This window comes from Oncorhynchus mykiss, chromosome 14, assembly GCF_057628025.1.
Source record: "Oncorhynchus mykiss isolate SJ-2025 chromosome 14, ASM5762802v1, whole genome shotgun sequence".
NCBI classification, from domain to species: domain Eukaryota; kingdom Metazoa; phylum Chordata; class Actinopteri; order Salmoniformes; family Salmonidae; genus Oncorhynchus; species Oncorhynchus mykiss.
The window spans coordinates 34515433-34538777 of NC_143035.1; the positions used below are offsets into that span (position 1 = coordinate 34515433).

Genomic DNA, 23345 nt, shown 5'->3' on the forward strand with positions numbered 1-23345 from the left:
GAAGCCTCCTGTGAGGGCGGGACATTTCCTTGCGACAAAAGTTATTGTAGTGCTTCTGCCGTGAAGTTTTGCAGCCTCAAAAACTTCTCGGCTGCAGATATATCCAGCTCCTTTGACTTCTTAGACACTTGTACTGTACAATTAATCACTAAAGCTATAAATACAACAAAATCCACTTTCAAGTGTATCCAGATCACCCGATTGACTTAAAATACTATCAACTGGTTGCAATGCATCCACCTCCATATCTTCAACACTGTTTCCTCTTTCCCCTTCGACTCTCTTCACCACCTCCACATAGGAGATAAACTGTATAAATCTGATCCTTGACACCTCAACCTCATTTACCCTAACAGGGCACTCAAGGAAGTCTGGAGTATGATCCCCACCACAGTTGTAACATTTTAATTGACAGATTCTTCAATATCATACTTCTCCTGTCTGCAAACATTTGACACATGACCATATCCTTCACAATTCCCACACTGTAATGGTTTGGGACACAGATGGTCTCACTGCATACCTCACATATCCAAGCTTCACATATTCAGGTAGCGTCTCCTCCAACAACAATAATAACCACAGGCTTTACTCCTTCCTGCAATTTACCATACGGGTCAGATGATGTGCACTGACCACTCCTGGGATTTCTGACTAAGGTACTCATCATCTACAGTACCAGTCAAAAGTTTTAGAACACCTACTCATTCAAGAGTTTTTCTTTATTTTTACTATTTTCTACATTCTAGAATAATAGTGAAGACATCAAAACTATTAAATAACACATATGGAATCACATAGTAACCAAAAAAAAGTGTTAAACAAATCAAAATATATTTTATATTGGAGATTTTTTAAAGTAGCCACCCTTTGCCTTGACAGCTTTGCACCCTCTTGGCATTCTCTCAACCAGCTTCATGAGATAGTCACCTGGAATGCATTTCAATTAACAGGCGTGCCTTGTTAAAAGTTCATTTGTGGAATTTATTTTCTTCTTAATGCACTTTGAGCCAATCAGTTGTGTTGTGACAATGTTGGGGGGTATACAGAAGATAGCACTATTTGGTAAAAGACCAAGTCCATACTATGTTTATTTGAGCTGTTCCTGCCAAAGAGAAACAACAGTCCCATCATTACTTTAAGACATGAAGGTCAGTCCATCTGGAAAATGGCAAGAACTTTGAAAGTGCAGTCAGACCAATCTGAGGTGACACGTGCCCCTGTGGGCATGGCACTTCTGATCCCACACAAGGCAGAAAAATCAAGCTAATAAAGCTGTCAAGCAGTGTGTAAACTCTCCATCTAATATAGGAGCAAATTCTGACATGATTGCAGACGCACAAACTTTACGCTACACAATGGTGTGTGTCTCAGCAGTCAAATGTGTATTTATGTCAGAACAAACAACCATACAACTTACAATTATATTGAATAAATACTCAAGGATCTATGCATGCTCTTTATTTTTTTTTCAAGGAAATATTTAGCTAATTATTCATTTATTCTTTTTTTTTTTGTGATAATCAGTGAGCCGAACAAGACCGTACATTTCATTTGCATTTTAGTTAAATTCGTCAATATATTAGGTATGCAGTCATTTCATGACCCAGGGTAATAAATACACACAAAAATCAAGTTGTCTATAAAAGATAACTTACATTCTGGACCGTATGAAAGGAGAGGTTGTCTGTGAAACAACAGCCTGCAATCCCCAGGAATAAAATGAAACGTTAAAGTGTTGGATACGAGTATATAGGACCACTTTTAAAAAAAAAATATTTTGTCCAGAACAGATGTACCAGTTAGTGTGAAAGAAGAGACTAAAGATGGCAGAACACCCAAAATAAATTAAACAAAAATAATAACTTAAAAATCAATCCATGTTCTCATGTGTCAACGCAATGCAAAAACACAAACAAAACAAACAAACCAGACAGTAAGTGCAGGGATAGGACATCTTCACAACATTCCTGCCAATCACATAAACATGTAAACAAAGGAAATCAATGCCATATTTTCTGCATCTGTTCTAGATATAAAAAAAATCTCTAACTCCACGTACTAATGTTTTGACAAAGACACTGATGACTTGACATGAAGTACCCAGACCAGGATGTTACTATAGGCGAAAGTTGCTAAAGTCAAGCGCTTGAGGAGGATGGAATAAGTCTAACGGCAGTTGATGCAGAAGGTAGGTTAACAGTCAAAGTGTTGAGGCTGGTAAAACAGTGAGGTAGGGGTCAATTCCATTTCAATTCAGTCAATTTCCAGAACGAAGAAGATCAGCCCGAGCGATAGGATTTTTTTTTTTACATTGAAAAGTATAGAGAACAATTGGAATTTCAGTTGAGATTGTTCAGTTTTTACACCAAGTTCAAATGGAATTGAGCCGGACCCTGGAGGTGGGCCTTTAGCGACATGTGCACCTCGTAGCGATCATTTCATCTAACTCCTTGTAGGCAATGGAGTCACCTTCAAGGGTTAAAACACTCAGGGGGATGTACTCCAAGGGAACACAGGAAGGCTGTGGCACGGAGGAGTCCAGTATGTGGTAGATCATGTTCTGGAAGAAGGTGTGTCTGGGGGAGCCGTAGATGAACCCCACAGCCCTGGGACAGGTGCCTTTACAGTACCTGGGGTTGTACCTGTGGGGGAAAATGATCCAATGGCTCAGTTTGAGCTCACTGAAGCTCACTCTGAAGTCGTACAAAGCACAGTCGCTCGTAGGGAAGTCAGAACTCGGGAGGAGGTCCGGGAGGATGGTCTTCGGGCTCGTTTTGCCTCGTGCGTTGTTCATCAACAGATCTGGAGATTCTCTCCTCAGTCTTCTCCTCTTGCTCCGGCTGATCCTTTGCTCTGGTTTGAACTCCGCCAGGCTCTCAAAGGTGTCCATCTCATTGGCTGACCTCGGATGACCTTGTGACCTGGTGGGCAGCCATCTTTGGTGTGCCAGCTCGCTGGTGTCATTGAGGTACAGGAGCAAGGACGGAGACCTTAGGTGGAGCTCCACGGGGCCCCTACCGCTCCTCTTCTCTCCTCCAGCCTTAGCCTCCCTGCCTCTGCCCTCCACACACGTCAGGTTGATCAGCAAATGGATGTCCTTCTTGTGGGACTGGATGAGAGGTCGGAGGAACGCCGTGAGGTCCACCTTGAGCACCACAATGAAAATAGGTTAACATTATTGTGGTTTAACATCCTCTGTGATGGTAAATGCAGTGTATCCACATGTGGTCGAATTGTGCTTTGAAATGATCAAATAAAGCCCTTTTTAGTCTTAATACAATTTCCCTAAGGGAAGAAATAGTTGTTTCCATTGAATTATATTGAACTAAATCAATCACCTCAACCCACTTCCTCCTGCGGTCCGTGTGGAACAGGAAGTTGACTGAGTGATGGGTGCTGGGGCAGAGAAGACACTGATCCTGGGCAGCCTGCTCTTTCACATCTAGGTAACATTGGGTAGTCATGGACAAGGCCTGCTCTTGGTCGAAGGAGAACAGCAGGACAGACTTTAGGAGCTGCTCCTTGACTCTGACACGGTCCAGATTGTAGGAGAGGTGTTGCATGAAGAACTCTGTAGGAAACATTGGAAATTAAGATGAAGAACCAGAGATTGAAGAGGAAGCGAGACACCTCACTTGCTTATTTTTTCTGGTTCATATACAGTCAATAAACTAAGCAGACCCAGATGCTAATGCATGGGGATGCTAATGCATGGGGATGCTAATGCATGGGGGGGGGGGGCAAATGTGTCAGAATAAGTCAGCACTTTCTGTTTATTTGCTCAGTTCAAAAAACTAGGCTACATCAAATACACTGAGTTCACAAAGCATTAGGAATATAATAATTGAGTTGCACCCCCTTTCTCCCTGAGAACAGTCTCAATTCATCAGGGCATGGACTCTACAAGGTGTTCCACAGGGATGCTGGCCCATGTTGACTCCAATGCTTTCACACAGTTGTGTCAAGTTGGCTGGATGTCCTTTGGGTGGTGGACCATTCTTGATACACACAGGAAACTGTTGAGCGTGAACAACCCAGCAGCATTGCAGTTCCTGACAAATTCAAACTGGTGTGCCTGGCACCTACTACCACACCCTGTTCAAAGGAACTTAAAATAATCTGTCTTGCCCATTCACCCTCTGAATGGCACACAGGGCCAACTCCTGGCATAAGCAGTCGCTTAGGACCCCAGGCTGCTAGGGGCATCGACCCCCCCCCCCCCCCCCCCAAAAAAAAGGGTTAGGGTTAGGTTTTAAAAAATATATATATTAACTCAGTGGGGTCTCAACTTCCTGTTGAGAGTTAGTATAGTAGAATAAACAAGATGCAAGTTAGAAACTTGGTTGTGAATCAGTCATTTTTATTTATTTTGTCCGTCACTCAAATTGCTCAGCTAACAATTTTCAGATTGTTAGTTAAGCCAGCTATCTAAACTTGTAGTAAACATGGCAGAAAACCTTCCGGGCACATGCACAAATCTTGCTTAGGGTCTCAAAAACGCTAGAGTCAGCCTTGATGGAATTCACAATCCATGGCTCAATTGTCTCAAGGATTAAAAATCCTTGAACCAGTCTTCTGTCCTTCACCTACACTGACTGATGTGAAATTAACAAGTGATATCAATAAGGGATAATAACTTTCATCTGGTCAGTCTGTCATAGAAAGAGCAGGTGTTCCTAATATTTTGTACACTCGGTTTTGAACTAGTGTCCCTATGTAAAATAGACCTCACTCACGCCATTACATTTCCATACAAATTAAGTTTCACCCAAAACTTACAGCTCACCTTTGCTTTGCTCCAGGCACTCACCCCGCGGGGTTATAAGTCGAACTGTGTTGTACAGGTGGTTGTTCCCTTCCAAACTCCTCTCATGTCTCGAAGACATCCTGTACAGTCTTTTCATGTATCGAACATATCTCGAATCAGGTTTCATTCTTGGGGCCGTGTCTTGCCATGGAACTCCCTGTGCTGTCAGCGCCTTCAGAAGGGGTGACAAGATATTGCCATGTTGGTACAAAGTAAAATCGCCAAACTCGTCAGCTAGATTTGACGTGGTCGGGGACGATCCAAGAGAAAAGCCGCCGATCAAGAGTAGTAAAATAGAGGTCGGGTAATTAAGAACAATAGTCAAGTGGAGAGGAGTCTCCATTGTCAATCAGTCCGTCAAAACTTGGAGAACTCCCTCGGGTCAATAAACCTATGCACATGTCACTGAAGTTCAACAGGTGTGCGCAATCAACCCAGGGGACGCATGTATCGCTGCAGTGTGGGCAGTATCAGAGGGAAAGAGATAGGATGAGATCTTGTATGAGGGAGAAGGGGATACAGGAAATTAGTTGAAATAGTATATTGAGTAGAATTATTAGATATAGTCTCAAATATTTTGTTATCTTTTTTAAGAGCAACGGTATAATGTTGTTCCTCCCTGTCTCTAGCCCACAATACAGTAGGTGGCGGTAATGCACCATAACTTTGGATGCCAACCGCCGATAAACCCCACCGAAGAAGAAGACGAATCAAAACCCAGAAGTGAAATGTAAGGGACCTTTGAAGAAGGTAATGGATATTTTGTTATCTACACAGAATACTGTATAAATATGAAACGTTCCCAAGGATCAACTTCAACTGTCAGTGTATAGTAGAAGGACTGATGAGCTGATTATAAGTGAGCATCATCTTTGCAATGAATCAAGTCATGAATGCAGTAAACATTAACTGTGACCACAAAAATCAGCTTACATCAGAAGGCCGATTGTGTCAGGGTGGGCTTGTGCTGACTGATGTGTGTGTGTGTGTGTGTGTGTGTGTGTGTGTGTGCGTGCGTGTGTGTGTGTGTGTGCTCACATGAGTGTGTGTGTGTGTGTGTGTGCGTGTGTGTGCTCACATGAGTGCATGCGTGTGTGTGCTCACATGAGTGTGTGTGTCTGTCTATTGTACCCTCCTGTACATCCTTGTGTGTGTTATTTCAGGCCCCAGCCTCTGTCTCCAGCATTCCCGAACTCTTACACTTGACTGGCTTCTTGGAACAGAACAGCTTTAAAGGTCCAATGCAGCCCTTTTTATCTCAATATCAAATCATTTCTGGGTAACAATTATGTACATTACTGTGATTGTTTTCCATTAAAATGGTCAAAAAGAAACAACAGTAGCTTATTTTATTGTTAAAAATTCACATTATTATTACAACCTAATAGTGTGAAAAGTTATATAAAACACAGGAAAATCACAGTCTTTACTGCACTGGGTCTTTACCAGTTCTCTGCTCAGTGTTCCATGAGTTTAGGGGTAGAAAGGGGTTATGAAAGTACCGGTTACTGTTATACAACCCCACACAGGCCATACTTTAATAGTGTTTAAGGGTAGGGGAATGGGGAGTCCTGTTAAAATAAAGGCTCTTTACTGTAGTTAGCCTAGAGCACCTCTAAGGATAAAGGTTGTCTGGTAGGCCTATATTTATATGAGAGGCACTACTTCTTCATCTTTTCACTTAAGTGGAACGTTATTTCCCCTGACAGTTTCATGCAGACAGAGGGTGATGTGGTCTATTTAAGCAATACGGCACAAGGGGGTGTGGTATATGGCCAATATACCACGGCTAAGGGCTGTTCTTATGCACGACGTAACATGGAGTGCCTGTATACAGCCCTTAACTGTGGTATATTGGCCATATACCACAAACCCCCCGAAGTGCCTTATTGCTATTATAAACGGGTTACAAACGTAATTAGAGCAGTAAAAATACATATTTTGTCATACCCGTGGTGTACCACGGCTTTCAACCAATCAGCATTCAGGGCTCGAACTTTAATGTAAAGTTATTCTATAATAATGGCAGCTTTTGTTCATTTCACAGAGCCATGGTGGCCTAAAGAGTCCGAACAAGCCCATAGAAGGACGATACCTAATTAGCAGGGTTGAATGGCCACGGTGACACTGTGAATACAACTGTTTAACTGAATAGATCATCACCATTCTGAGTGCTGCCCTCTCCCCAGACAGAGAGACAATAGCACATTGTTTAACAAACTAGCACTTATTATGCTATTGTTGTCTGTGTTTCCAGACCATGTCATCACTATTGTCTGTGTTCTAATCCTGTCATCACTATTGTTGTCTGTATTCCAAATCCTGTCATCACTATTGCTGGTCTTTGGTGAAAATAAATCAGTGTAAAATATGCATAAGCTGATTAAAATTATTTCAACTTTTTTTTAAATAATGTAGCATTGGATCAATTTAAAATGTAATGTTGTGTTCTCTATACGGAAACTTTTTTTACACTGCAAAGATTGGGTAAAATTTGTTACAAAAATCAGAGGTTTTCTGAGAGGTTGAGGTGATACAAGTATGCTATGATGAGCCACACCAACCTGACTCAATACAGATAATTTACATGAATGAGCAGCCAGCTGTTCGTCATCTCTAAACTGCTCCTCGTCTATTGCCAGAGTAATAACAGAAGGCGGACTCCTTGTTTCCTTACGCGTGGTTGGTGTTGCAGTGATGGCTGATGGGTAATGACGTTGTGATAAGTGACTAATAGTACCCCTCATTCATGCTTAATGGTTTACTAATGGGGAACAGTTACGACTCCGTTAATAATTCCATCTAAATTCCAGTCAGTTCTGGAATTGAGTTCTATTCCGGATTAAATTCTTATTCAATTCAGCAATTGAAATGGAATTGACACTCACCCAATTGTAATTATTATGTGGTGATTTTTAATGCCATTTCAAATGTCATGTTGTCTGACAAACAGACGTGTGAGACAAGAGAAGCCTCCCCGGGCAGAATTCTCCCCACACAGAATGGGGAGCAATGAAATCATAAATGGGGGGACGCGTGCGTGCAGCCAGCCAGGCAGGCAGGTAAGCCTGAGTGACCATGTTCAGTTCACTGCTCCTCACATAACTAACCTCACAGACGTTAAAGCTGCAATCTGAGACTCGTGTTTCAGCCCATCGGGAGCCCTGCCACTGAGGGATATACAGGGACATATCACAGACCGCACCTTTTAATAACACATTTAACCCCGGACGAATCCCAGCCATGTGTGAGCCTGTTTACGACCGGGAGGGTGAATTTATGTCTGAACGACTAAGCCAGTAGAAAAATATCTCAAATGGCTTGACACAATCATTGCTTAAAATTAGACTCAGCAAAATGACGTTGCCACGAGCAACACCGCAGATGTTGAGAGGAGCGAGATGCAAGACGCTATCAGTATCTGCGCAATGTGCACGGGTTCGCTTCGTGCTGTTCACAGCGTGGACCAAAACAGCGGAGAAGTTGAGCCTCGCAGAAGTTGACCAAGTATGCTGTTTACTTTGTGCATCTAAATGTTATATCGCTGATTCCACTTTTAAATTAAAAAGCTTCTAAAAACCAAACTGGTCATATGTGAAGAATAGCTTATGTCTAGGTCCCTGTGTTTTGGGCTATCATCATGTTACATGACCTCGGATTTAACCTTTATTTTGAGCCTTTCCACAAATGACAATTACACCAAAAATAAAAAACTATTGTCTGAGAATGGCGCAGGACCATCTGCCGTGGAAAAGCTTTGTTGAAAAGTCTTTAAATAAAAAGGTTCAAATCCAGGTCGTGACATCCCACTGGGCACAGACGTCAAAGTCTTCCACGTTGGTTCAAGGTATCTTTATTGAAATTACGTGGAAACAACTTTGATTCAACCAGTGTGTGCTCAGTGGAATGATTGTCCAAAACACAGGGCCCTATTTATGCCTGATCTTGTCCTCTTCTGGACATCTCCTGTACTGCCAAAGGAATCTGGAAAGGAATGAGATACTGATAGTGTGCCCTGAACCTCCTCACTCCTCCATCACGCCTTCATATAAACAAAGCTGATAATTTAATACGAAGGCAACATTCTATCCAGCTACTCGTGGCATAATGGCCTCCCACTTACCTCCCCTCCCCTACAATCACATTCTCAAGCTGAGAGGCTGCTTTCTTCTGTATTAATGTCACAGAAGCAAGCTAAATCAGATGGGGAAAAGGGCAACCTTTTAAAGAAGGAACCGTGAGCTTTTTCTCTACAAAAGTATTTTGTAATGTTTTATTTAACTAGGAAAGTCAGTTAAGAACAAATTCTTATTTTCAATGATGGCCTACAGTGGGTTCAGTGGGTTCAGTTCTTCAGGGGCAGAACGACAGATTTTTACCTTGTCTGCTCAGGGATTCGAGCTAGCAACCTTTCGGTTACTGGCCCAACGCTCTAACCACTAGGCCACCTGCTGGTTACTGGCCCAACGCTCTAACCACTAGGCTACCTGCTGGTTACTGGCCCAACGCTCTAACCACTAGGCTACCTGCTGGTTACTGGCCCAGTGCTCTAACCACTAGGCTACCTGCTGGTTACTGGCCCAATGCTCTAACCACTAGGCTACCTGCTGATTACTGGCCCAACGCTCTAACCACTAGGCTACCTGCTGATTACTGGCCCAGTGCTCTAACCACTAGGCTACCTGCTGGTTACTGGCCCAACGCTCTAACCACTAGGTTACCTGCTGGTTACTGGCCCAACGCTCTAACCACTAGGCTACCTGCTGGTTACTGGCCCAACGCTCTAACCACTAGGCTACCTGCTGGTTACTGGCCCAACGCTCTAACCACTAGGCTACCTGCTGGTTACTGGCCCAACGCTCTAACCACTAGACTACCTGCTGGTTACTGGCCCAACGCTCTAACCACTAGGCTACCTGCCGCCCCAGATGTTATGCTCTGTTCTTAGTGTTACGAGAACAGACTGGCACATCCCAATAATGTATTTTACTTTGACACATTCCTGACAAACAAGATTGATTAAAGCAGAGGAAGAAATATGTGAACACAAACACCATGGCATCATACATGATGGCATCAACACCATGGCATCATACATGATGGCATCAACACCATGGCATCATACATGATGGCATCAACACCATGGCATCATACATGATGGCATCAACACCATGGCATCATACATGATGGCATCAACACCATGGCATCATACATGATGGCATCAACACCATGGCATCATACATGATGGCATCAACACCATGGCATCATACATGATGGCATCAACACCATGGCATCATACATGATGGCATCGACACCATGGCATCATACATGATGGCATCAACACCATGGTATCAACACCATGGCATCAACACCATGGCATCAGCACCATGGGATCAACACCATGGCATCAACACCATGGCATCATACATGATGGCATCAACACCATGGCATCATTCATGATGGCATCAACACCATGGCATCATACCTGATGGCATCACTTTTAATGGAGAACACGCAGGTGTTTGGATCCACTCGGGTGTTGCCAAGGTGTGGTTTGTTGACGTATGTCTATGTATAGTTCGGCTGAATGAATGAAATGACAGGTTGTTTCCAGGCTGTAAGTATAGGACTACACCCCCGCAGTGCAGACAGAGAGAGTGAAACATAGAAAACACTAATGGTATTTGATATGCAACTTTATAAAATAACTTGGGTCAGTATATGTATATATTTAAAAAATGTGTTACTTCAACATGTTACAGTCAATAACTTTCCTAAGAGCTTGGGAGTCCTTATATAGCTATAAATATGTCTCACCACTAAATCAAGACAGGCACAATATTAGTACCAGAAAAGTAGATTGCGTCACCATCAGTACATGGCTTATACTAGTGCTCGTTCAGTTAGCTTAGTGAAATACTCAACATTCACATTGAGGCTTGATCAAATATTGTAATATAGTCTCAAGAGGGTTTAAATAGATTCTCTGTTGAAATGTTGAACATTCAATGATAGAACATGTCTGAGAAGTGTCTGCGATGGTATGACTGTGGCCCATCCTTTCTGTCATCCTCTGTGTCTTCACCAGCGTGGGTTTTGTTTCTCTTCCTGTGTCCCATCAGTCTGCTCAATGTATTCAGTCCCCTGGGTAGCTCCCTGTCCTCCTCGTCCTCTTGCTTGTCCTGACACCTGTCCTGTTGGGATACCTGTGGGTCCCCTAGCAGTTCCCTGAGCTCAGACGACACACCTTTCTCCAGGTAGTGGTACGACTTCTTCCCATCATTATCCCTTATATTCACACTGGCTCCGTAGTCTCTCACCAGCAAGGTTATGACTCCATCGTGTCCGTGTATGACAGCGATGTGTAGAGGAGTATAACCTGCCTGTGTTCTGCTGTTGACGTCTACCTCCGTGCCTCTCTTCCTGGAGATGTCCAGGATGTTGCGGACCATGTCTGTATTGCCGCCCTTGGCCGCCCAGTGGAGGGCAGTGAAACCCGAGATGAAATCTTTCTTCTCGGCCAGCTGCGGATCCTGTAACAGGAGGCTGTAGACATGTCCCCAGAGACCGGCAGCAGACTTCACCAGCCACTCATGAGCTGCAGCTTCCAAAGGGATAGATTGATCAGAGTACTTATTGGCATCTTTAGCGGTAACCTTATTGGCTGCCGTGGTGAGATTATTGGTGGTGTCATCGCCCTGTTTCAGGTGCTTGTTTTGGGTTCTCCTCAGCTGTGGAGACTGAGACTCAGAGTACTTATTGACATCCTTGACATTGTCCCCTTGTTTCAGGTGCTTGTTTTGGGTTCTCCTGGGCTGTGGAGACTGAGACTCAGAGTACTTATTGACATCCTTGACATTGTCCCCTTGTTTCGGGTGCTTGTTTTGGGTTCTCCTCAGCTGTGGAGACGCAGATGTTTGTGGCGTCTCTCCTAGCTCTGGATGTCTGCCCGTACCCCACTCTGAGCTCACTCTGCCTGGGGGTTTAGGAGTCACGGCTGCCTCTGGTGGTAGAGGAGTGGGAGGTCTCTTTGCCAACATGCTTGGAATCTCAGAAGTTTTTGGTCCCACAGACACTTTGTTATTTGATCCATCCTGCCTCATCAGTACTGGATCTTCTCTCTGTGATTGTGGTGGACATTTCACTGCCACTATAGCAAACACAGGTCCAGTAGTTTTTCTGATCCCTTGATCAGCTGAAACATTCAGTATCTTGATTGTGGGTGTTTCTTGATAAGTAGTTTTGATAAGGTTACTTGACCTAACTGCACCCCCATAACCGGCTGGGTGCACATTGGATCTTCCTCCCAATTCATTTATATGCAGAGGCATATGTTTTACAATATCGTTTAAACAATTTCCATGTATGCTTGAAGCACAACATGAATTGTTATTTTCAATATCAGAGTTCAGTATCCTACCAGATTTGGAAATGGCTGAATATTCACTGTGTTCTGAAGAACTGGGTGGGAACGACGTGTTTTGACTGCAAATACTCTCGTCCAAGTCCGACTTCTCAGTGGTTAAATGCTTTCCACCTTTCACAAAGTCGTGAAACCTTTTCTTTACAACGACAAACTTGACATCATCTATCTGCTTGACGACCGCAACGCTGTTTATAATTGTCTTGAATAGATCTCTATTGTGCTTCTTTTCCGCGGGATCACTGCAATTGATCTGAGGTTTAAAATGATTCAGCAAATCGGAATTCTTCACTTTGCCCCCGTGCTCCAACAAAAAAGTCAAAATAGTTTCTTGAGTCAAAGCCATCTTTTTCAATGTTCACCTAGATAGAGGATAAATGTTAAATTGTTGTTCTGAAACTCTCCACTCCCCGACTGTCCCGCCCGTCTTCTTCTATGAGAATTGATGCCCCTCGCGTCGAGGGTCCCACCACAACTACCTGCTGTTTCCGGTGTCTAGTCAAATACATTTCCTGAGAAATTATCTTCTTGGCATGAACGCGAGATTGGGTTGAGAGGTTGCGGATTTGGGGTGCATGCCAAACGTGCCCGGCCGGTGCGCGCCATATGCTCGTTCACGTTTCAATATCATCCGTTTTTCTTTTCCCAGTATAAGATGATCTATTCTATTCCATTCTATCCTAGTCTAGTCTAGTTTTGCCAGATATGTGGACTCGAGTCACGTGATTTGGACACGTACTACAAGAGTTGCACATTTTGCGAGTCGAATTTGCGAGAAGAAAAAAAACACTTGCCACTCGACTCCGATTTGAGCATCTATGACTCGTGACTTAACTTGGACTTGAACTGTATGACGCGAGAGACTTGATTTGTTATTTCGCGCACTGTGTAACGCCTATCTGTCCTTCATATGGGAGTGCTGCAGGTTCTGTGCGTTCTGTTCTGTGTTTTAACCAATCAGATTCGCGGAAATCACAGGTTGCGCAGGCCGGGCACAAGAGGTGCTCAGCTCCACTGTCCTCCGGTATTTACAGTATTTAGCAAGCGTGATAACACATCACTCACGACATACACAATAAATAACTATTTACAGAAATGTTGCAGCATCCTACACCTAAACTGTGTGGGAAGAAAACGATTTCTCAGTCTGATCAACTAGGCTACTGATAACAACCGCAGCCCGCAGGGTAAACGATGTGGTCATGTTATGTAGCCTATTTATAGCCCGTTTATTTGTTTTAGGAGAAAATATTATGTGATGATATTTGCTTTAGGCTATATTCAAACTTGGGCTGGCTGGCTAGGATACCTTGACCTTTTCAATCCAATGTCAATCCAAAACATAAATAGACTGGGAGTTACTTTTTAATTGCAGTTGCTCAGCCCTGTGAGTTCTATTGTCAAATTGCAGTGGTTGTGTCTGTGTAAAGGAAAGTAGGTTTAAAATATAATTCATATTGAGGAGTACAAGGTTGCTGCAGTTTGACAGGATTTTCATCCTCTCCAGGGCCAGGAGTTTTTCTACAATTTCTTTACAACCATGTGACCTGTTTAGAATGTATCTGTATACCTAGGTGGCAGGTAGCCTAGTGGCCAATGGTTCGAATCCCTGAGCTGACTAGGTGAAAAATCTCTCGATGTGCCCTTGAGCAAGGCACTTAACCTTAATTGCTCTGCTAAATTACTCAAATCTAAATCTGATCCCACTCCCATCATTGCCCATATAAATACCTTTTTACAACTACTAATTAATCACTGTCAGACCCTATAGGGTCCTGATTTATACATGGTTAGGCTACATATTAGGAAATGCCCCAGGCCCCAGAGAAAACAATTTGCCCCACCACTCTGTGACTTGTGGTGCCACTTCACCGGTCCCAGAAATCATTGCATTGCGTTTCAAAGACTATTACTTGGGACTTGACACGAGACGCAAATGTTTTTTACATGTATTTTTATTGAACTTTAACTAGGCAAGTCTTAAGAACAAATTCTTACTTACGACTCCGGCCAAACGCGAATCCGGACGACGCTGGGCCTATGGGACTCCCTATCACGTCCGGTTGTGATACAGCCTGGAATCGAACCAGGGTCTGTAGTGATGCCTCTAGCACTGAGATGCATTGCCTTAATACTTGAGACTTGCTTAGGACATGCAAAATTGTGACTTGGTCCCATCTCTGACTTTTACACCTTGTTTTTCTTTAACAGGATAGTATTTCTCATTTTGTCAGTTCATAAAACACCTGTTATTAGCCTTTATATGCGTGATAATGCGTATTAATGCGTAATAATGCGAACTTGATGAATGATGGATGGAACACATACATTTTTTCCCCAGGTCTTTGACTATTACCCTATAATCAAATTAAATCACTCTCCAACCTCTTGATTTATAGTCTGTATGTACAGCTCACCATCAGGACCAGCCCATACCAACACTGCGCAGATTATCTGTGTTTCTCCTTCTCCGTGCGTAAATCTGTTCTCATGGCGTCTCCTCTCTACAGTACTAAATCAATGCAATAATAGAGGCTCCACCGTGTACAGTACCGTCTTACTGCATGTGAGACTTTAAGAAATTGCATTTCAGCACATAGGGGGTGTTGCCACAAAGTAGCCATATAGAATGAATTGAGACGTTCCGCTGTCAACCATCGCCGTCAACCCCACCAGGTCCCGATGAAGACAGCTCCTCGTAAATTCTACTCCCCACACTTTTCTTCTTCACGATGGCCGCCACGGACATAGACATTTTCGCTGTAAGTATCCTAGAGATTTGCTGCGTTTCACAAACATCGTGCATTAACAGCCTAGTGCATTATGCATAGCCTACGTTGCAGTGTGCCTACCGGGATATTCTGGTATACGGTAGTAGCTGATTATTATTAGCTGATATGCAGCAGCTAAAGTGGGGTATCATCAACACCCGGAGAGCAGTGATTTCCTTCCCGTAGACTAGATAGCTTTTGAGGAACGGTAGCCTATTCTTGACGCATAATTATGTCGACCTTGTTCTAGGTTGTTTATAAAATGTTAATTGATGCTAGGTATGCAATTGACGCATTTTATACGTTGCACTTCTGATATTGCTGATATTGACACCTCATTCTGCTGTCATTCAGAGGTTAAACCAATAGCCACTCGATGCTACATTGTATCAATTCGATCCACAGATGTATCATTTGCCACTGTCACTGACACATTGTAACAGTTTTAGAACGTGTTTATTGTAGCCACGCAGGCATTTCATGTTTGTCGAGAGAAGAGGGTTGACACATTGTAACTACATCACTACAATGAATGGTGGGAGAGTTCAACTTTCAGTGCAACACTAGCTAAGAGGCTAGTTAGTTTGAGTTGTTGTGAATTGTAGCTAACCTGCGGATAACAGGAGAAGTAGGTAAGTAGCAGCCACTTGTCTCTCCATGGGGGAACTGAACGAATCCTCAGTTCAACAGTAGTAGAACACATACACTCTGAGGACGTTTGTATCTGTCAACATATGACATCCTTCAATGTTTGTTCGTAATGGCAGCCTACTGAATTAGCAATTGATCTCCTGGCCCCAGGTCATAACTTAAGGTTTGAACACAGGCTACTTATCTTCATATCCAAACTACTTATTTTCACTCATTCTGAGCACATAGTTATTTAGTTAGTCCTTCAATTAATCACTGTAGTTCAGTTTGCAACACACACACACACACACACACACACACAAACACACACACACTACGGCACATGGATGTGAAGCGGATGACAGATTGTGTTTGTTAAGGGTGTGAAATAACAGCTACACAGAGGGATCTTTGTGCCCGGGTGTGTGTGTGTTTGTGTGTGTGTGTGCGTGAGTGCGCGTGTGTGCGTGTGTGTGTGTGTGTGTGTGTGTGCGTGTGTGTGTGTGTGTGTAGAGCACTGGGCCAGTGGCACAGATGATTGTTGTGTTGTCCTCATGGCTAGCCTTCTGTGCTGTGAATAACAACATGCTGTGTTCCTGAAGACGGCCCATCCTTCTGTGCTGTGAATAACAACATGCTGTGTTCCTGAAGACGGCCCATCCTTCTGTGCTGTGAAGAACAACATGCTGTGTTCCTGAAGACGGCCCATCCTTCTGTGCTGTGAATAACAACATGCTGTGTTCCTGAAGACGGCCCATCCTTCTGTGCTGTGAATAACAACATGCTGTGTTCCTGAAGACGGCCCATCCTTCTGTGCTGTGAATAACAACATGCTGTGTTCCTGAAGACGGCCCATCCTTCTGTGCTGTGAATAACAACATGCTGTGTTCCTGAAGACGGCCCATCCTTCTGTGCTGTGAATAACAACATGCTGTGTTCCTGAAGACGGCCCATCCTTCTGTGCTGTGAATAACAACATGCTGTGTTCCTGAAGACGGCCCATCCTTCTGTGCTGTGAATAACAACATGCTGTGTTCCTGAAGACGGCCCATCCTTCTGTGCTGTGAATAACAACATGCTGTGTTCCTGAAGACGGCCCATCCTTCTGTGCTGTGAATAACAACATGCTGTGTTCCTGAAGACGGCCCATCCTTCTGTGCTGTGAATAACAACATGCTGTGTTCCTGAAGACGGCCCATCCTTCTGTGCTGTGAATAACAACATGCTGTGTTCCTGAAGACGGCCCATCCTTCTGTGCTGTGAATAACAACATGCTGTGTTCCTGAAGACGGCCCATCCTTCTGTGCTGTGAATAACAACATGCTGTGTTCCTGAAGACGGCCCATCCTTCTGTGCTGTGAATAACAACATGCTGTGTTCCTGAAGACGGCCCATCCTTCTGTGCTGTGAATAACAACATGCTGTGTTCCTGAAGACGGCCCATCCTTCTGTGCTGTGAATAACAACATGCTGTGTTCCTGAAGACGGCCCATCCTTCTGTGCTGTGAATAACAACATGCTGTGTTCCTGAAGACGGCCCATCCTTCTGTGCTGTGAATAACAACATGCTGTGTTCCTGAAGACGGCCCATCCTTCTGTGCTGTGAATAACAACATGCTGTGTTCCTGAAGACGGCCCATCCTTCTGTGCTGTGAATAACAACATGCTGTGTTCCTGAAGACGGCCCATCCTTCTGTGCTGTGAATAACAACATGCTGTGTTCCTGAAGACGGCCCATCCTTCTGTGCTGTGAATAACAACATGCTGTGTTCCTGAAGACGGCCCATCCTTCTGTGCTGTGAATAACAACATGCTGTGTTCCTGAAGACGGCCCATCCTTCTGTGCTGTGAATAACAACATGCTGTGTTCCTGAAGACGGCCCATCCTTCTGTGCTGTGAATAACAACATGCTGTGTTCCTGAAGACGGCCCATCCTTCTGTGCTGTGAATAACAACATGCTGTGTTCCTGAAGACGGCCCATCCTTCTGTGCTGTGAATAACAACATGCTGTGTTCCTGAAGACGGCCCATCCTTCTGTGCTGTGAATAACAACATGCTGTGTTCCTGAAGACGGCCCATCCTTCTGTGCTGTGAATAACAACATGCTGTGTTCCTGAAGACGGCCCATCCTTCTGTGCTGTGAATAACAACATGCTGTGTTCCTGAAGACGGCCCATCCTTCTGTGCTGTGAATAACAACATGCTGTGTTCCTGAAGACGGCCCATCCTTCTGTGCTGTGAATAACAACATGCTGTGTTCCTGAAGACCATCCTTCTGTTTTTTTTATTTAACCATTATTTAACCAGGCGGCCTACCCCGGCCAAACTCCGACGCTGCTGGGCCAATTGTGTGCCGTGTTAGATTTGATTTGATTTGGATTTGATTTGATTTGTTATTGGACTCCCAATCACGGCCGGATGTGATACAGCCTGGAATCAAACCAGGGACTGTAGTGACACCTCTTGCACTGAGATGCAGTGCCTTAGACAGCTGCCCCACTCGGGATCCCAAACATGCTGTGTTTCTGAAGACGGGACAGCTCTCAGTGCTGTGAATAACAACATGCTGTGTTTCTGAAGACGGTCTAGGCACACTCCCAAATTGCACCCTATTCCCTATGTAGTCACTACTTTTGACCAGGGCCTATAGAGCTCTCGTCATAACTAGTGCACTACCTAGGGAATAGGGTGCCATTTGGGACTCAGCCCCTGAAGACAGCGCAGGTTCAGTGTCTGGCTATGGGAAAATGGATTGCATGGACTGCATGTTAATATTCTGGGTTAGGCCTCCCGGGTGGCGCAGTGGTTAAGGGCGCTGTACTGCATCAGAGTTCCTGGGTTCGCGCCCAGGCTCTGTCGTAACCGGCCGCGACCGGGAGGTCCGTGGGGCGACGCACAATTGGCCTAGCGTCGCCCGGGTTTGTGAGGGCTTGGTCGGTAGGGGTGTCCTTGTCTCATCGCGCACCAGCGACTCCTGCGGCGGGCTGGGCGCAGTGTACGCTAACCAAGGTGGCCAGGTGCACAGTGTTTCCTCCGGCGCATTGGTGCGGCTGGCTTACGGGTTGGATGTGTGCTGTGTTAAAGAAGCAGCGGCTTGGTTGGTTGTGTATCGGAGGACGCATGACTTTCAACCTTCGTCTCTCCCGAGCCCGTACGGGAGTTGTAGCGATGAGACAAGATAGTAGCTACTGCAACAATTGGATACCACGAAATTGGAGAGAAAAAGGGGTAAAAATTAAAAAATAAATAAAATAAAAATATTCTGGGTTAAATATAACCTAGCATTAGTCAGGCCTTCATCCTGGGTTAAATATAACCTAGAATTAGAGTCAGACCTTCTTCCTGGGTTAAATTTAACCTAACATTAGTCAGGCCTTCATCCTGGGTTAAATATAACCTAGAATTAGAGTCAGGCCTTCTTCCTGGGTTAAATATAATCTAGAATTAGTCAGGGTTAAATATAACCTTCATCCTGAAATTGCCAAGAAACTGAAGATCTCGTACAACGCTGTGTCAGGCCTTCATCCTGACAGTGAAGAGGCGACTCCAGGATGCTAGAAGGCCAGCATCCCGGAGTCACCTCTTCACTGTTGACGTTGAGACTGGTGTTTTGCGGGTACTATTTAATGAAGCTGCCAGTTGAGGACTTGAGGCATCTGTTTCTCAAACTAGACACTTTGATGTACGTGTCCTCTTGCTCAGTTGTGCACCGGGGCCTCCCACTCCTCTTTCTATTCTGGTTAGAGCCAGTTTGCGCTGTTCTATGAAGGGAGTAGTACACAGCGTTGTACGACATCTTCAATTTCTTGGCAATTTCTCGCATGGAATAGCCTTCATTTCTCAGAACAAGAATAGACTGACGAGTTTCAGAAGAAAGGTCTTTGTTTCTGGCCATTTTGAGCCTGTAATTGAACCCACAAATGCTGATGCTCCTGATACTCAACTAGTCTAAAGAAGGCCAGTTGTATTGCTTATTTAATCAGGACAACAGTTTTCAGATGTGCTAGCATAATTGAAAAAGGGTTTTCTAATGATCATTTAGCCTTTTTAAAATGATGAACTTGGATTAGCTAACACAAACAATGTGCCATTGGAACACAGGAGTGATGGTTGCTGATAATGGGCCTCTGTACGCCTATGTAGATATTCCGTTAAAAAAACAGCCGTTTCCAGCTGCAACAGTCATTTACAACATTAACAAGGTCTACACTGTATCCACTGATCAATTTGATGTTATTTTAATGGACAAAAAAGATGTGCTTTTCTTTCAAAAACAAGGACATTTCTAAGTGGCCCCAAACTTTTGAACGGTAGTGTATATGTTTTGTTGACACATTTCTAACATGTGATTGTCTCTCCTCAGAATGAAGAGGAGCGTTGCCTGGAGCTGGGTGGCCATGTTGGGTTTGACAGTCTTCCAGACCAGTTGGTCAGTAAATCAGTCACACAGGGATTCTGCTTCAACATCCTGTGTGTCGGTACGTGACGTCTGACTCCATTATTACCTCCAGCCTGCAACATCTTAACACGTCTCAGTTCTCACTACAGATACAACTCCAGCCTTAGTGCCAGTCTATTTCTACTGTAGCTAAAGGCACAGATCTTTTATGAATGCAGGAACCCAGGCTAAAACATCTTCAGTCACAGCATTTTTATTTTCTCACTCACATCTTTTTTTAAATGTCCATCTTATTTTCTACTCTTCTCTCTTTTTCTTCCTCTCAGGTGAGACAGGGATAGGGAAGTCAACGTTGATGAACACGCTGTTCAACACACTGTTTGAGGCCGAGGAGGCCAGCCACTACCAGAACGGTGTGTGCCTGCGGCCCAGGACCTACGACCTGAAGGAGAGCAACGTTCAGCTCAAACTGACCGTAGTCGACACCGTGGGGTTCGGAGACCAGATCAACAAGGAGGAGAGGTGATAGTGCAGGAACAGCTGGGTGCTTCGTTAGCGAGACGGATAGGAGGTGGTTTGGTGTACCACACTCGCATGATGAGTAACCTTGCCTGACATCTGGTTGGGATTGTTTAGCTCATGGATTTGTGTAGGTACTGTAGGGAGAGGAATAGCATCAGGACTGTTCAGTTCAGGGTTCAGGTTGGGGTTAGTCATTAAAATAGCACTTCTTCTTGGATGGTTTCTAGATACTGAACCTACTTTCATTCAGTGGTTAAAGGGTATTCAGACAGGCTGTAGCTATAAGAAGACCAAAGTTGGACATTCAAGCATTCCTCCTCAGGCCCTCTCAACTAGTGGTCCTCCAGCCAACACACATACAGTGTAAAGGCTTGGCATAGCTTAAGGCTTTGGGTCTTTGTGCAGCCATGAATGGGGAGGGAAGAGTAGGGAGAGGATGATTAGAAGGGCATAATGAAATCTGAAAAGGAACTTAAATAGTCTAACAACAGGGGAGTGGGAAAGGGAATTTCTGGAGCGGTGTTATCGTGGCCGGTTTGTAACCCAGATACTCTACTGTTTGTTTCTTGAATAGCAAGGAAAACTTTCAAGGATATTTATTTTCTGGTGAAAATGCGAGGTTGAGGAGGTTGAGAATAAATACGGTATATGTTTTCAGACCCTGAATTGTTTTATCACTTTTCTCAGGAATGTGATTATTCCCGATTTTTAATCAGGAATTCCTGCTTTTCTAACATTCTCCATTCACTTGTAATTGAAACTGACCCTATTCCCAAAGCCCAAATCCTGATCACATCCATGTTTGTCTTTCTGTGCACTGAAGCTTCAAACCCATAGTGGACTACATCGACACTCAGTTTGAGACCTACCTGCAGGAGGAGATGAAGATCAAACGTTCCCTGTTCGACTACCACGACACCAGGATCCATATCTGTCTCTACTTCATCGCCCCAACCGGACACTCTCTCAAATCACTGGATCTGGTCACCATGAAGAAACTGGACAGCAAGGTAACGTTTGAAATACACTATATAAAAGTATGTGGACACCCCTTCAAATTAGTCTATTTGGCTATTTCAGCCACACCCGTTGCTAACAGTTGTATAACATCGAGCACACAGCCATGCAATCTCCATAGACAAACGTTGGCAGTAGAATGGTCTTACTGAAGAGCTCAGTGACTTTAAACGTGGCACCGTCATAGGCCTGTCTTAATAACCTTTAAACACTGAATGAAAGTAGGTTCAGTATCTAGACCTTTCCGAAAAGTCAGTTCTACAAATTTCTACCCTGCTTGGGCTCCCGAGTGGCGCAGTGGTCTAAGGCACTGCATCTGAGAGCTAGAGGTGTCACTACAGACCCTGGTTCAATTCCAGGCTGTATCAAAACTGATGGTGATTTGGAGTCCCATAGGGCGGTGCACAATTGGCCCAGCGTCATCCGGGTTAGGGTTTGGCTGTGGTAGGCCGTCATTGTAAATAAGAATTTGTTCTTAACTGACTTGCCTAGTTAAATAAAGGTTCAATACAAATAGAGCTATCCCGGTCAACTGTGCTGTCATTGTGAAGTGGAAACGTCTAGGAGTGGTAGGCCACACAAGCTCACAGAACGGGACCACCGAGTGCTGAAGCGTGTAAAAATCGTCTGTCCTCGGTTGCAACACTCACTACCGAGTTCCAAACTGCCTTTGGAAGCAACGTCAGCACAATAACTGTTTGTCGGGAGCTTCATGAAATGGGTTTCCATGGTCGAGCAGCTGCACACAAGCCTAAGATCACCATGCGCAATGCCAAGCGTTGGCTGGAGTGGTGTAAAGCTCGCTGCCATTGGACTCTGGAGCAGTGGAAACGCATTCTCTGGAGTGATCACCATCTGGCAGTCCGACGGATGAATCTGGGTTTGGCGGATGCCAGGAGAACACTACCTCCCCGAATGCATAGTGTAAACTGTAAAGTTTGGTGGAGGAAGAATAATGGTCTGGGGCTGTTTTTCATGGTTTTTCATGGTTTGGGCTAGGCTCTGTAGTTCCAGTGAAGGGAAATCTTAACATTCTTCCGTTCTTCCAACTTTGAGGCAACAGTTTGGGGAAGGCCCTTTCCTGTTTCTGCATGACAATGCCCCCTTGCACAAAGCGAGGTTCATACAGAAGTGGTGTGTCGAGATCGGTGTGGAAAACCTTGACTGGCCTACACAGAGCCATGACCTCAGCCCCATCAAATCACATTTGGGATGAATTGGAACGCCGACTGCGAGCCAGGCCTAATCGCCCAACATCAGTGTCCGACCTCACTAATGCTCTTGTGGCTGAACGGAAGCAAGTCCCCGCAGCAATGTTCCAACATCTAGTGGAAATCCTTCCCAGAAGAGTAGAAGCTGTCATAGCAGCAAGGGGAGAGGGGACCAACTCCATATTAATGCCCATGATTTTGGAATGAGATGTTTGACGAGCAGGTGTCCACATACACTGTTGCAGGAAAACATTTTTGGACATTGCCGTGTTAGTATCTGAAGCGTTGGACATCATACAGTTCAACAGGTGCTGTAGGTCTGAAGGATACTGACAGGTGTTCAGGTTCAGCTCTCCTGAAGGATACTGACAGGTGTTCAGGTTCAGGCACAGCTCTCCTGAAGGATACTGACCGGTGTTCAGGTTCAGCTCTCCTGAAGGATACTGACCGGTGTTCAGGTTCAGCTCTCCTGAAGGATACTGACAGGTGTTCAGGCTCAGCTCTCCTGAAGGATACTGACAGGTGTTCAGGTTCAGCTCTCCTGAAGGATACTGACCGGT

General features: G+C 44.5%; 3 protein-coding genes and 1 long non-coding RNA gene across 7 annotated transcripts in view; 2 read left to right on the forward strand and 2 right to left on the reverse strand.

Annotated features, from left to right (window-relative positions):
- Positions 1-1446: 1446 nt before the first annotated feature.
- Positions 1447-23345, reverse strand: part of LOC110489166 (growth/differentiation factor 9) — a 111387-nt gene continuing 89488 nt past the window's right edge. Inside the window, exons 2-4 of one of the 2 annotated variants that reach the window (XM_090198814.1) lie at positions 4790-4982; positions 3342-3574; positions 1447-3148 (exon numbers count right to left, since the gene is read on the reverse strand). In XM_090198814.1, the coding sequence (XP_090054940.1) occupies positions 2411-3148; positions 3342-3574; positions 4790-4937 (1119 nt within the window). In that variant the 5' untranslated portion in view covers positions 4938-4982 and the 3' untranslated portion in view covers positions 1447-2410. Of the gene's footprint in view, positions 3149-3341; positions 3575-4789; positions 5273-23345 lie in introns of those variants that run through there. The other variant, XM_021561775.3, reaches the window with a different exon arrangement.
- Positions 5483-7183, forward strand: LOC110489174 (uncharacterized). Its single transcript, XR_002468533.3, has 3 exons — positions 5483-5560; positions 5974-6046; positions 6858-7183. It is a non-coding gene; the product is annotated as an uncharacterized LOC110489174 (long non-coding RNA).
- LOC149978352 (ankyrin repeat domain-containing protein SOWAHA-like) lies at positions 10490-13047 on the reverse strand. The gene has a single exon (XM_090198815.1). The coding sequence runs from the start codon at positions 12577-12579 to the stop codon at positions 10816-10818; it is 1764 nt and encodes a 587-aa protein (XP_090054941.1). The 5' UTR covers positions 12580-13047; the 3' UTR covers positions 10490-10815.
- The window catches only part of LOC110487785 (septin-8-A), a 35974-nt gene continuing 27207 nt past the window's right edge, over positions 14579-23345 (forward strand). For all 3 annotated transcript variants that reach the window (XM_036943376.2, XM_036943377.2, XM_090198813.1), the window contains exons 1-4: positions 14579-14995; positions 20000-20114; positions 20362-20557; positions 21381-21567. In XM_036943376.2, the coding sequence (XP_036799271.1) occupies positions 14966-14995; positions 20000-20114; positions 20362-20557; positions 21381-21567 (528 nt within the window). In that variant the 5' untranslated portion in view covers positions 14579-14965. The remainder of the gene's footprint in view (positions 14996-19999; positions 20115-20361; positions 20558-21380; positions 21568-23345) is intronic.